The sequence below is a fragment of the Heteronotia binoei genome, chromosome 3, assembly GCF_032191835.1.
Source record: "Heteronotia binoei isolate CCM8104 ecotype False Entrance Well chromosome 3, APGP_CSIRO_Hbin_v1, whole genome shotgun sequence".
Taxonomy (NCBI): domain Eukaryota; kingdom Metazoa; phylum Chordata; class Lepidosauria; order Squamata; family Gekkonidae; genus Heteronotia; species Heteronotia binoei.
The window spans coordinates 120,973,012-120,988,271 of NC_083225.1; the positions used below are offsets into that span (position 1 = coordinate 120,973,012).

The 15,260-nt window shown below is 44.1% G+C and overlaps 1 protein-coding gene across 1 annotated transcript in view; it reads right to left on the minus strand.

Annotated features, from left to right (window-relative positions):
- Positions 1 to 15,260, minus strand: part of ROBO1 (roundabout guidance receptor 1) — a 1,194,505-nt gene that overhangs the window by 167,189 nt on the left and 1,012,056 nt on the right. Inside the window, exon 5 of the mRNA XM_060234426.1 lies at positions 415 to 572. Coding sequence (XP_060090409.1) covers positions 415 to 572 — 158 coding nt within the window. The remainder of the gene's footprint in view (positions 1 to 414; positions 573 to 15,260) is intronic.

Here is a 15,260-nt window from a genome sequence, read left to right on the forward strand (position 1 = left end):
GAATGCAGTATCCAGTTCAGGAGGAGGCTACTTTCTCTTGAACTGGAAACAGCTTCACACTTCTAGTTTAATCTATTACAGCTATACGTCATCACTGTGTATGATAGATGAACTTCAGATCTTCTAAATACTCCAGGAACTACAATACAAGAATCTGCCTGTTCCCAGAGTTTTAAAAGAACAGGAACATTTTCTCTATGAAGATTCAAGAAACTGCATCTATGCTACTTTCTATCTTCATGCCTGCAGAAATGGGTGATGTGGACAAAAGGAAAGGATAGAGACTCCTGGTATATCAAACAGTTAATTGCAGAAATGGAAGTTGCTGTTGTAGGTGTTCTATCTGTCTCTGTATGGTGAATGAACAAGTCTGCAACAGTCTTTTATAGTCTTTGCTCTCCCTTCCCAACTTACAGTAATTCTTTCATCTTTGTCATCCAGTGAAGATCCATCCTTTTTCCATGATATTGTAGGCTCAGGATGGCCTCTTGGAGGCTGGCATTCCATCACAGCTGGCTCACTTACAGCTACCATGACATCTGAAGGGTTTTGTCTGAAGTCATCACGTAGTACTAGAAGATTGAAGGAGAGTGGAATAAATAGCTTAAGCAAATGAGGAAACAGACGTAAGAATCTGATACTCTATGTGAAAATTGTCACTATGTTAAAGAGTGAAACTGATTTATTTAAAATTACAGCTTCATTTAATTCCAAGAATGCATTTTTGCAAAAAGAGTGTGCATCTTCAAACTTAAATATTTCTTGGAAAATAAGAGAACTAGAATCATATAAGATGCTAAATAAATAAGAATCCGACACTCTATGTGCAAATTGTCACTATGTTAAAGAGTGAAATTGATTTATTTAAAATTACAGCTTCATTTAATTCCAAGAATGCATCTTTGATGGGCAGAGCCTAATCATTTAATCTTTCCTCTTTAAAACTGTCCATTCTACTTGCATGGCTTACAGATATGCTACTTCTGAATTTCATCTTTCATTGTCCTCTTACCATGTACCTGTGCTCTTATTTATGGTCTGTTGCTCATTCACCAGGGAGGATAACAATCAAATCTCCACATCAAATCCATTTTAGCATGCTTTCAGTTACTGCAGTGTACATTATTAGATTCCTATGTGGTAATTTTTTCCAAATCTATGCTAAAATGAACCTGATTTTACAAACTGAATCACAAGTTCATGAGTACAGTATTATGCTATGTCAGCTTCTCACTAAGGAGTTGTATATATTTAAATGCAAAATCTTCCTTTCTTCCACCTGTACTTCAAGTGACACACACAGCTACAGGCAGACACTCTACAGTAGCCCACCAGCAAGAGGGGAGGTAGCATCTGATCTCTTAAGATACAAAAGAGTGTGCGTCTTCAAACATAAAGAATTCTTGGGAAATAAGAGAACCAGCATCATATAAGATGCTAAATAAATAAATAAGAGAACTAGCATTTGCCAACCCATTCCACAATAGAATCCCAGGCAGACATTCAAATGCGTTTAATAATGTGAATAGCCTATGAGATTTCATTACTTTCCATGGATTTCCCAACCAGGTGTACAGACAAGCATACAGTCAAATACAATGTTATGTGCATTCAGACAGACTATCTACTGTAAGCAATGCAATGCTGGTAGGCTACAGACACAGGTATATGCACAGCTGGCTACACAGTTAAGTGTGGCTGCTATCTCCACTGCACTACTTTCAGCTGAATCTCTTTTGAAATCAAATATAAATGTGTATTCCACTGACATAAATATAGTGCATCCTAAAATGCACATCCCAACATGATTTTCATTCACATTTGGTTCTTTGGCCTCAACACAAACTGTTTATTCCACAGCTAAACATTGACTAAAACCTGAATTCGATTTTTAGACTCAATCTATGTGTATATGCATGGGAATATACACACAAATTTCCAGACACAGCATCAAACTCAGGCAATTAGGATGGTATCATTTTTCTACACCTTTGATATGATGTTGTTTACATCCTTCTAGAGACTGAAGATGCAAAATACTAATATGTACAAAATAATAATTCAATATTCAATGCACTAGGTGCAGTATACAATACACTAGGGCCCTCTAATGCTTCCACCAAAATTCCCTTGGGGAGTTACTGGATGAACATGACTTTTTGCATCCATGTTAGAAGCATATTACTTCATCTGTTTAAACTATAACCCACCTCAAAAAATCATAAGTTACAACAAAAACATGATACATTTTTTGTAAAACTTTCAACCATTAAAAATTTTTGCAATAGAAAATCATAGAATGATAAGAGATGGAAGGAACCTACCTCCAGGACCACCTTGTCCAATCCACTGCACAATGCAGGAAATTTACAAATACCTCTTGCCACCCCTACCCCCCCATGACACCTGTTCCATGACCAGAAGATGGAGAGAAAAAGAGATTTAAAAAACCCTCCAGAACCTCTGGCAAAATGGGCCTGGAGAGAAATTGTTGCCTAACCCCAACGTGGCAAACAGCATTCCCCTGAGCATGTAAAAAAGGGCCACGAGAGCTAAGCATTGATACAACCCTTCCTGCCCTCCTTCTCATGATCTGCCTTAACTCACAGAATCAGCATTGCTGTCAGATGGCCATCTAGCCTCTGTTTAAAAACCTCCAAAGAAGGAGCCTACCACCTCCTGAGGAAGCCCATTCCACTGAGAAACCAGTCTAACTATCAGGAAGTTCTTCCAAATGTTTAGCTGGAAACTCTTCTGATTTAATTTTAAACATGCTGGTTCTGGGACCGCAGAAAACAACTCTGCACCATCCTCTATATGACACCTTTTCAAGTACTTGAAGATGGTGATAATATCACCTCTCAATCATCTCCTCTCCAGGTTAAACATACCCAGCTCCTTCAACCTTTCCTCATAGGACTTGGTCTCCAGACCCCTCACCATCTTCATTACCCTTCTCTAGACACAATCCACCTTGTCTATATTCTTCTTAAATTGTGGTGCCCAAAACTGAACACTATACTTCAGGTGAGGTCTAACCAGAGCAAAGCAAAATAATCACTTTGTGTTATCTGGACACTATACTTCCACTGATACAGCCCAAAATGGCATTTTCCATTTTTAACTACCACATCTCACTGCTGACTCATTTTCAGTGTATGACCCACTAAAACTCCTAGATCCTTTTCGCACAAACTATCACCAAGACAAGTCTCTCCCATCCTATAATTATGCATTGGATTTTTCCTGCCTAAATGCAGAACCTTACATTTATCCCTGTTTAGCACAGTTTTTCAGCCTGTCAGGGTCATCCTATATCCTGACTCTGTCTTCTACTCTATTTGTGATCCCTCCCAATGTATTAATATCTGCAAATTTAATAAGCATTCCTTCTGTTCCTTCATCCAAATCATTTATAAAGACATTAACCAAAGCAGGTCCCAGGACACTCCATTTGTCACTCCTTTCCAAGAGGACAAGGAACTATTTACAAGCACTCTTTGGGTGTGATCTGTCAACACTAATAGGATCCAAACCACAGTTTACCAATTTGTCAACAAGAATATTATGTGGAACCTTATCAAAAGTGTTACTGAAATCAAGATAAACTATGTCTACAGCATTCCTCTGATGCAGCAAGGTAGTAACTTTCTTGAAAAAAGAGATAAGGTTAGTCTGACATGACTTGTTCTTGAGAAACCCATGCTGGCCTTTCAGTAATCACAGGCATCTTTTCTAAATGCTCAAGGACTGACTGATGGTTTTTTTCTAAAACCTTTCCAGTTATAGATGTCAAGCCAACAGGTTGGGATAGATTTAACCATACTCTAGAGAGCCATCCTCCATACAAAAAACCTCCTGCAATTTAAGTGGCTCTTAAATATTTGGAGTGGAGCAGGGCTGTGGCTCTATCATTTAAAGCAACCGCTTGGCATACAGAAGGTCCCAGGTTTGATACCCAGAATATCCAGTTTAAAAGATCTGGTAGTAGGTGTTCTGAAAAGAGAGAGCGAGAGTGAGCCATTGCCAGTCTGAGTAGAGAATACTGACCCTGACAAACCAGTGATCTATAAATAGCCTTGCCAGTCTCCAGGTTCCAATGGGGTATCCCCCAGTTTTGCACACTACTCTTCACCGCCGGCCAGCTGCCCCAACAGTCACAATGTGCCTTTCAACCTCTGAAGGCTTAGAAGAAACTTGGAAGGTGTGATGTGTCTTTAAATTTCAGTAGGAGCAAAGCTGAATGGGGGTAGGCCAAGCCACGTGGCTCTTCCCAGTGAGCGTGAGAAAGGAAGAGAAGTCAGTACAGAAGCCTCCATTTGTTTTACATTCCTTTCAGAAGTTGTTTGCATAGAGAAACAGTAAAGCGTAAACTAGAACTTTTCATTTCCTGAGTTAGTCTGAAGAAGTTGGTGGAAATATAGCAGATGGTTACATTCAGCAATTCCCATTAGTAAATTACCGTAGCGAGATTACAAAAGTATGTGCTTGCAAACTGTGTTCATTTTGGCTGCTTTGTGTGTGAGCGTGTGTTTTCACTTTCATTTAGTGGAAGTGCAGCTGCTAAGGGACGAGCACATGAAGATTGCATTCAGGGGAGCTGCACTGCTGTATTTTTATTTATGCATTTTAGGGAATGGCTTCATCCCCAAAGTCCCCAGGTATCTTCAGCATTGAACCTGGCAACCCTATCTATCTTCATATATAAACACACAGAGACACACATATATACATAAATTCTATCAAGAAAAGACAGACTATAAGTAAATAAGTTTCATAAAGACTTCTTAGGCGTGAAGACAGCTTCAAACTTTGCTCAGTAAAGTGAGAGAAACAGGGATAGAATCCACCTAATATTTACTGCAGGGCAATTCAAGTTGACATAGCCTAACAGAGCTGTTCTGAGAAGGTAAAGATCTTATTAGATCTCAAGATTATATCAGCAGTCTAAAATACAGAGATACTTTCAGAGGATCATGCAATAATGTAGTTTCTAATGTTCCTTTATAAACTTTAAGAGCCTTTCATCTGAAAAACCTCATAAAAAGCAAAGATCTGAAACCGCTTTAGATTCTTTCTAAACACCTCTGAAGCAACAAAGTTAATTCTAATGTAAGAAATCCAATTAGCGGAGTGATTTTTCTATGTTTAGGCTAAAATCTATCCTACCAGTATTCTACATTGTCTGTAAATGGAAAAAAAATTCAGTAGTTAACCACAGATCACAAAATACCTTAGAAAAACTTCAAAGGAATAGGACTAGACACAACAAAATATTGGGATTTTAAAAATTTACTATTAATTATTTTGGTTTTAACATTACATAATGAAAAGCTAACAGAATGTAATCCCTTAAAGATTACTCTAAAGATAGCAGTCATGTAATTATTTTTGCAGCTGTAAAAGAGATACATAGTGCAGGATTGCCTCAAGCCCTGGCAATTGAACATAAAGTTATAAATTTAAAGATTACTCCTCTGGCTGAAAAAGCAAATCTCCCTGTGTCCTTTATAAATGGTGTCTGAAATGTAAAATGAACACATATTTCCATTTCAAGACACAGCGGTAGTATACCTCATGATCCAGGGAAATGTCTTACTCTAGCTTTCTAAGGTTCAAATTTCAGTATGTGAACATTTTTTTTTTTGTAAATTTAAAACATTTTCTTCAAATGGCTCTGGTCCTATTTTGAACTTTCTATCTTTGGCAAGGAGTCCGATCTCAATCACTGTAACCTTTGTTTTAATGTGTGTTTCCTCACAATTCTTTTTTGAATACTTCTATACAGCTTGCACTTCAAAATTCATTGTTGGGTCCAACGTGACAGGAAGAGTGATGCCAATCTGATACCATGTTTTTTTAAAAATATTATTTGCATCATCAAGGAGTAACTCTGTCCTTCCTTGGTTCTAGGGTGACCATAATGTCTGAAGGCCAGCCACGGACAACAGGGGGGGGGGAGGCAGGGGTGTGCGTGTGCGGAGCGCGTGCGCGCCGTCGGAAACAGGAAGTGACGTCACTTCCGGTGACGTCACTTCCGGTGACGTCATGCCACCACCGGAAACAGGAAGTGGCATCACTTCCTGTGACATCATTTTCCCCGCGTCACCTGCCGGAAACGGGAAGTGACATCACTTCCTGTGACATCATTTCCCCCAAATGACATCATTTTCCCCAAATGCCACTGCCGGAAACAGGAAGTGACTTCACAGCACTTCCTGTGACGTCCCCAAAAATCCCCCAAATATCACCGCCGGAAACAATTTTGTTCTCAAATCCTGTATATACTTCATCAGTATATGGGATAAGGCACTTTCTCAACTGTGCTGCATAATGCAGCCTATTTATTTTGTCCTGTTGGCTCTGTTGGCTCTATCTGCGCCACCTTCATCACTTTCGGGGTGTGGATCCCCCAGTGGGGTGGTCTCCCGACTCCCTCCGCTGACTGTTTCTGATAGCCCTGCGCCCCCTCTTTCATTTGATATGTGTCCCGTGCGGGTGCCACCCTCCCGCCTGGAGATGCCGCAAAATGAACCCCCTTGAGGCTTATGGCGGCAGGGCTCGGGGGAAGCGAGCTAGACTGCTGTTCTTTTGAGGGGTTATAGAGTGTTTCGAGCCCGTCCCTGTGGCATCGGTCCCATCGTTGTGGGACCCAGGGGGCCGGCGCAGCGGCACGCCGAAGCAGCCTGTCACTAATAACACAGGTCGAGATGCAGGACAGGAACCTGGAAGTGACCGACAGGCTGCTTCAGCGTGCCGCTGCGCCGGCCCCCTGGGCCCCACAATGATGGGACCGATGCCACAGGGACGGGCTCGAAACACTCTATAACCCCTCAAAAGAACAGCAGTCTAGCTCTCTTCCCCCGAGCCCTGCCGCCATAAGCCTCAAGGGGGCTCATTTTGCGGCATCTCCCGGCGGGAGGGTGGCACCCGCACGGGACACATATCAAATGAAAGAGGGGGCGCAGGGCTATCAGAAACAGCCGGCGGAGGGAGTCGGGAGACCACTCCACTGGGGGATCCACACCCCGAAAGTGATGAAGGTGGCGCAGATAGAGCCAACAGAGCCAACAGGACAAAATAAATAGGCTGATTTATGCAGCACAGTTGAGAAAGTGCCTTATCCCATATACTGATGAAGTAAATACAGGATCTGAGAACAAAATTGCACTAGAAGACACAAACACAAAGCTCCCTTACACTGAATCAGTGCTTGGGTCCACCAAAGTCAGTATTGTCACATAAGAGAAGCCCTGTTGGATCAGGCCAGTGGCCCATCCAGTCCAACACTCTGCGTCACATAAGAACATAAGAGAAGCCCTGTTGGATCAGGCCAGTGGCCCATCCAGTCCAACACTCTGTGTCACACTTAAGAACATAAGAGAAGCCCTGTTGGATCAGGCCAGTGGCCCATCCAGTCCAACACTCTGCGTCACATAAGAACATAAGAGAAGCCCTGTTGGATCAGGCCAGTGGCCCATCCAGTCCAACTCTCTGCGTCACATAAGAACATAAGAGAAGCCCTGTTGGATCAGGCCAGTGGCCCATCCAGTCCAACACTCTGCGTCACATAAGAACATAAGAGAAGCCCTGTTGGATCAGGCCAGTGGCCCAACCAGTCCAACTCTCTGCGTCACATAAGAACATAAGAGAAGCCCTGTTGGATCAGGCCAGTGGCCCATCCAGTCCAACACTCTGTGTCACACTTAAGAACATAAGAGAAGCCCTGTTGGATCAGGCCAGTGGCCCATCCAGTCCAACACTCTGCGTCACATAAGAACATAAGAGAAGTCCTGTTGGATCAGGCCAGTGGCCCATCCAGTCCAACACTCTGTGTCACATAAGAACATAAGGAAGGAAGGAAGGAAGGAAGGAAGGAAGGAAGGAAGGAAGGAAGGAAGGAAGGAAGGAAGGAAGGAAGGAAGGAAGGAAGGAAGGAAGGAAGGAAGGAAGGAGGGAGGGAGGGAGGGAGGGAGAAAGGGAGGAAGGGAGGGAGGGAGAAAGGGAGGGAGAAAGGGAGGGAGGGAAGAAGGGAAGAAAGAAAGGAAGGAAGGAAGGAAGGAAGGAAGGAAGGAAGGAAGGAAGGAAGGAAGGAGGGAAGGAAGGAAGGAAGGAAGGAAGGAGGGAAGGAAGAAAGGAAGGAAGGAGGGAGGGAAGAAAGGAAGGCCACCCCCAACCGCCAGCCCCCCCCCCGCTTTCGGCCCCCTTACCTACGGCGGCGGCGAGTCCAGCGGCAGCGGCGGAGAGGCCTTTCCGATGCCCTCCCGGGCCTCCGCCAGCACGGGGGGTGGTGGTGGTAGAGGCCGGGGAAGCGTCGGAAAGGCCCGCGGTGGTCGCTGGAGGGCCTCCAGCGACCCCCGCGGGCCTTTCCGACGCCCTCCCGGGCGGAGGACGGGGGGTGGGGGTTTCGAGCCCCGGGAAGCGTCGGAAAGGCCCGCGGGGGTCGCTGGAGGGCCTCCAGCGACCACCGCGGGCCTTTCCGACGCCCTCCCGGGCGGAGGAGGACGGGGGGGTGGGGGTTTCGAGCCCCGGGAAGCGTCGGAAAGGCCCGCGGGGGTCGCTGGAGGGCCTCCAGCGACCCCCGCGGGCCTTTCCGGCGCCCTCCCGGGCGCAGGAGGACGGGGGGTGGGGGTTTCGAGCCCCGGGAAGCGTCAGAAAGGCCCGCGGGGGTCGCTGGAGGGCCTCCAGTGACCCCCGCGGGCCTTTCTGACGCCCTCCCGGGCCTCCGCCGCCACCGCCGGGCCCCGTGCGCGGGCGGGGAAGGCGGCGGGTGAGGGAGGGAGCGTCCCTGCGCGTGCGCAGGGCGATCTGCGCACGCGCAGGGTCGCTCCCTCCCTCACTCGCCGCCTTCCCCGCCCGGGCGCGCGGCCCTCGGCTCTCTGGCTGGCTAAACCGGGACCTCTTAATGGTCCCGGTATACCCAGCCCGGGAGCCGGGAATTGGGGGCCAGAACCGGGAAAGTCCCGGGAGACCGGGACGGTCTGGCCACCCTACTTGGTTCTGCCTATGGAAAGTTGCTCTTTGGGAAAGAAATAATCACTGGGCTTTGTATGAAGAAAAGTGATGGTGTTGTGGAAATTGGGGACTATTTCAGAGTCCTTTATTCAGGTGATTTTAGCAAACCAGACCCCAGGTCTTACCTTCCATGCTAGTGCCTCCATTCACAAGACCATACCAGTACTGTTTGTAGTAACTAACAGCACTAAAGTTACAGTCATCAAAGTACACTGGATCTTCATCATACCCATAGGAATCTTTTGCAAATTTAATCAGACCTATCTTCCTTGTCACTGTCTTGGTGAGTACAGGATAGGGTTTTTTTTTTTTTAAGAATAATCTACATTATTTGATATTAAACGCATGACCCTTGCGCTTTATGTTATTAAGCTTTTGTTTCTAGAAACATTGTCCTTTGTATCAGTAAAAATTTGGCATGAAGACCTTCCTTAATACAGAATTTTGATTACTCAGAAGCTGTCAGAAAGGAAGATTTGAGAGGGAGGAGTATGTGAAGTGAGAGTGACACCTTAGTCAGAAGTTATTATTTTTCCTTTGGACATCTCTGACCTTGAAAATCCTTTAGGGTTGCCATCAGTCAATAGGAGTGAATTTAGGGGAGGGAAGGAGTCATGATATAGCCTAATCCTGTCAGATCTCAGAATCTAAGCAAGGTTGATACTTGGAAGGGGGAACATCAAGGAAGTTTCTGTAGAGAAAGGCAATGGCAAACCATCTTTGTTTCTCGTTTGCCTTGAAAACCACTTGCTGGGGTCATCGTAAATTGGCTGCAACTTGATGGCACTTACACGCACACATACACACAGGGAATCCAGCAAAACTCTTTACCAAGCCAAGAATATTCAAAAATAAACACAGATCAGTCATATCTTAATTGTTAACATACTTTCAATATAAAACTCTTGTTTTCAAAATTAATGCACATGGGTGGACCAAAGTTGTCTAGTGAATCACAAGAAGCTCCCACTGGAAGTATGAGTGATGTTGTGCCTTCCAAATTATTCCTGAAAGCAGAAAATATACCAGAAACTGCATCTTTCTAGTTTTGTTCTGATACAGGAAATCTTGGCATGATGGACATTGGCAAATTTGTTGTGTTTTTAGATTTTAATGGAATACGGAAAAAAAGAGAAAGAGGGGAAATAGGGAAAAGGGAAAACATTGTTAATTAAGTTTGGTTATAATTACATATATGAGAAACTATACACATATTAAGGATGTTTCTTAACAGTGTATGAGTTTGTAGCAAAAATACAAACCACTTTGTTGTGATTTTTTTTTTTTTTGTATTTATAATAAGAGACTTCAGACAGACCATTGCCTGGACATTAGGCACTGTGTATGTTCTTTGTCAAGCTAGGTCTTTTTCTCTTTCTGGATGAAATCAGGACTCCTGTCATGAACAGGACTTTTTTTGAGCAGGAATGCACAGAAATGCAGTTCCTGCTGGCTTCGAAAACATTCCTGCTGGTTTGCAGAGCGTTCCGGCTGACTTGGAGAGCAGGCAGGCATTTGAGAGAAGTGCCTGGCCTTCCAAACCTACTTCTCCAATCAAGTGGCTTGGAGAAAACAGGCATTTTCTAAGACGACTAACTGCCTGCCTCCTAGACTTGCCAGGTCCCCAGGTCCTAGTTTTGCAGGCCCCTTTCCTCTCCCAGCCAGCTGGCTGGCAGGGAAGCCCTAGTCCCAGCAGGAACCATGTGCCTTTCCACTTGGGATGACTAGAAGAAGCTGGGGAAGGTCTTGCTTTTTGGAAGGTGTGTGCCTTCAAATTTCTGCAGGAGCCTGGGCAAAGCTGTCTTTGAGTCTGTGAAACTTTGGAAAAGTAAGAGAGCCTCCGTTGTTTTGCATTCTTGTTAGAATTCCTTTGCACAACAAAATAGATAGTGATGAGAAACTAACTCTCTGGTTGTTTTGCATTCAGTTTTGAAAATTCTTTGCACAGTAAATAGATAGTGGGGTGAGAAAGTAAGTCTATGTTTTGCATTCAGTTTTGAAAATCCTCTGTGAGTCTGTTTGCTTTGCATTCGGCTTTTAAAGCCCTCTGCACAGTAAAATAGATTACTATCTATTTTACTGTGCAGAGGGCTTTCCCTGTGTTAATCTTAGTTAGATTCAACAACTCTCCTGAGAAAATTCCTCCAGTGTGAGATTACAAATTTGTGTGTGTGTGTGTGTGTGTGTGCACTGTGTTTATTTTGGCTGCTCTGGATGTGTGTGTTTGTGTGTATCTTAATTCTTTGAGCTATTCTCAGAAGTTTCTTCTGCATTGTTTCTTTTTGATATTATTAGTATAATTATTACCTTTCCTCTTCTTTCCATGTACCTTTGTGTCACTATGCTTCCAATGGTTCTTAATATCTGGTTATATCCACATTTGTCACAGCCATTACTCTATGTTTCTTCCTTTTGCTTTAGAGAGGGTGACTTGAACAACTATTTGGATGATTTGTAGTCATGGTTGTAAATGTTCTCTCTTTTTAAAGGAGATATATTTAGATATGTCCTTCAGGTACTTCCTATTCAATGGTATTCAGCCTTTGAAAACAGTTTCAAATATTCAAATAACTGTTTTCGAGGTATTAATTTCCCCTCTCAGGTTTCATTTTTTTCATATACATTTGTGTTTTCCACCAATATTAGTGCTTTCTGATTTTCTTTCCTTCTTTTGTACCCTAAGAAGCTCATTGATTTATTGAGCCAAAGAAATTTTGTTTTTTTAATGCGAGTTCTAAAAGGACTGAGACAAATTGACCCTTGACCCTCTTCAGTCCAGCTTTTGCCCGGGCCATGGGACGGAGACGGTGCTGGTTGCCCTAGTAGATGACCTGCAACGGCATCTGGATCGGGGTGGCTCGGTGGTACTGATGCTGTTGGACCTATCGGCAGCGTTCGATACGGTTGACCATCGGTTGCTGGCCCGCCACCTCGCCGACGCGGGGATTCAGGGGTTGGCCTTACAGTGCCTTTCCTCTTTCCTTGAAGGTCGGGGACAGAGGGTCGCTATTGGGGATGAACTGTCCCGGCGGCACACGCTTGATTGCGGAGTGCCTCAGGGTGCGGTTCTTTCCCCGATGCTATTTAACATCTATATGCGTCCCCTCGCCCAGAATGCCCGAAGGTATGGGCTGGGTTGTCACCAGTACGCTGATGACACCCAGCTCTATCTGCTCATGGATGACCGGCCGGTCTGCGCCCCACAAAATCTGGACTGGGCGTTACAGGCTGTGGCTGAGTGGCTCAGGCTGAGCGGGCTGAGGCTAAATCCGGCGAAGACAGAGGTCCTTTGCTTGGGCCGCCGGGGTCCGGGAAGGGAAATCCCCCTACCGGTTTTTGACGGTGCGCCGCTAATTGCGACACAGAAGGTCAAGAGCCTGGGGGTGCTACTGGAACCTTCATTAACCATGGAGGCCCAGATAGCAGCCACTGCCAAGTCCACATTCTTCCATCTTAGGCGGGCAAGGCAGCTGGCCCCCTTCCTGGAGCATGACGACCTAGCAATGGTGATCCATGCAACGGTCACCTCGAGACTTGACTACTGCAATGCCCTCTACCTGGGGCTGCCCCTGTGCTGAACCCGGAAATTGCAGTTGGTGCAGAACGCCACTGCCCGGTTGTTATTGGGGCTCCCAAGACGGGAGCACATTCAGCCGGGACTCCGGGCTCTGCACTGGCTGCCAATACTTTACCGAGTTCGGTACAAGGTGCTGGTTATTACCTTTAAAGCCCTATATGGCCTAGGACCTGCCTACTTGAAGGACCGTCTCTCCCCACACGTTCCCCGGAGAGTACTGAGATCAGGAACTCAAAATCTCCTGATTGTCCCCGGGCCAAAGGAAGCCTGTTTGAAAACTACAAGAGATAGGGCCTTCTCAGTAATGGCACCCTCCTGGTGGAACCAGCTGCCGGAAGAGGTAAGGGCCCTGCGAGACCTTGTTCAATTCCGCAGGGCCTGTAAGACAGTCCTCTTCTGGCTGGCTTACAACCAACTAGAACTAACCAGCACTGAAATACTGAAACGCTGAAACATGGGAATTTGAAACTGAGTGTAGCTGTAAGACCGCCGTATGTCTTGAATGTTTTAAGTACATAATTATGTGAATGTTTAGATTTTAATTATGTAAATTTGGAATGTTAATTTTTATGCATAATTTTATATTTTATGTTAGTTTTTATATGTTGTAAGCCGCCCTGAGCCACCTGGTGGGAAGGGCGGGATATAAATCTCAAATAAAAAAAAAAATAAAATTCCACAATTGCTAGTGTTCTTAGGATCCTTATCAGTGAGCCAAAGAGCCAGGAATTCTGGAGTATTTGGAGGTGGGGCTTGTGATTTTAAATGAAACGTGATTTTCCTTTTTACACTTTTGCTTTATTATTATTAATTTCCCACCTTTTGAAGGTATATGAAAAATGCTTCTGGGGTCTTGTATCTACCAGCTTCCTTTATTCATCAGAGCTCCTTCATTAATTTAAACACACACAGTCCTGAGTTTCTCAGTGTTCTGTTTCCTCCATTTAAAAAATCAGCAACATGGCAACCTCTGGTAACTGTTGGAAACTGCTTTAAAGCTAAGGTATATATGGTGTTTGTCTGCCGGAGTGACTATAGTGTATTCTCTCTAAAACAGGGGTGTAGAACTCATTTGTTATGAGGGCCAGATTTGACATAAATGAGACCTTGTTGGGCCGGGCCCTGTCGGGTTGGGCTGGGCCATGTCAGGTCAGGCCATGTGTGTACCTATTTAAGAATAGGTAGCAGAGATATAAACTTTATAAAGGATATAATTAAATATATATTTTTTAAAAAACTTAAAAACATGCTTAAAATGTTAGCACTCGGTCTTAAAGGTGCTTTCTTTGTATCTCTCCTATGGCATCCAGGGAAAAGGGCAAAGGAAGCTCTGGCTCTTTCCTTCCTTCCCCAGGGGATCAGGGGGAGGAGCTAATAGAAGGGAGAGAGGCTTGGCTCAGTAGCTCTGCTGTGTGATTAGACCACGGAAAAACAAGCTCTGCCTTCCTCCCTAAGGAGGGAGGAGCCTCAACCAATGGAGAAAATAGAGGTTTTGCTTTGTAGGTCCTGTGCAATTGAGCAAGCCTTGCAAAGCAAACAAGGAAGCAAGAGAGAGGGAGAAGGAAGCAAGAGAGAGGAAGAAGGAAGCAGATTAGAGCCAGTTGCTCAGGGGCCTGATAGGAGTCCTCCGGGGGCCTGATATGGCCATGGATTGCATGTTTGACACCCCTGCTTGCAAACTTCCAGCATCAATCACTAGAAACTCTGAGGTGGCCATGGCTGGATGACCGTACTTCTGGTGATGTCAGAGGGTATGGCCTAATACACTAATCAGTTCCTACAACCACGAGTGTGGCCTAGTATGCAAATGAGGGAGATGTCAGAGGCATGGCCTAATATGCTAACGAGTTCCTGCTGGGCCTTTTCTACAAAAAAGCCCTGGTCATGCATAAAGCTGTTTTCCACCATGAATTATCCCAAATGCATGTATTGTATATAAGGTGCCTCTTCCTCTTATTTACATATAGACATGGCTAGAATCAGATCAGCATTATAATGAATGCTGTAAACTTTGCACAGAACCTTCACATAAAATTCTTAGCTCTGTCCAAAGAAAAGAGCGATAAAACATTAGAATACTGCTTTTTAGCTCTGTTTTTTTTTTAAAAAAAGAGAAATCGCAAAATATATTTGCTCATTTGCACATCACATTTTAAAACACGAGGAGAAGCTTCCCATTCTACTATAAATGCTTGTCTGTTCTCTACTGAAATGAAACTGAATGGCATCTTCCATTACTTTGTAATTATAAATGATTGCTCACATCTTTTCAAAAAGATGGTACAAGACCTCACAGCTACCAGTAAACAGCATACATTTCTCTGTAAGAATCTTAGATGTTCTTATGACTTATTTAAAATAATTTGTTTTACTTCTATATAGTTGTCTTGTCACAATTAAGATAATTTTGACATTTCAGTTTTCTCATAAGATACAAAATGAGAATATTCTATCTTAAAACTGTTTTGCACATTTGAAATATTTTTGACTATGACATATCATACCAGCTATATGATTCTGCTGTAGCAGTCCTTTGTAGTGCTCAGCTATTTTAGATAACACAGCAACACTAAGGATAAAAGGTATGCCTGTTTTCCCCCTAACAATGAATATAATCAACTGAGAGATTAATTCAGACCTTCCTTAGATGATAAAATTGGAAAATTCA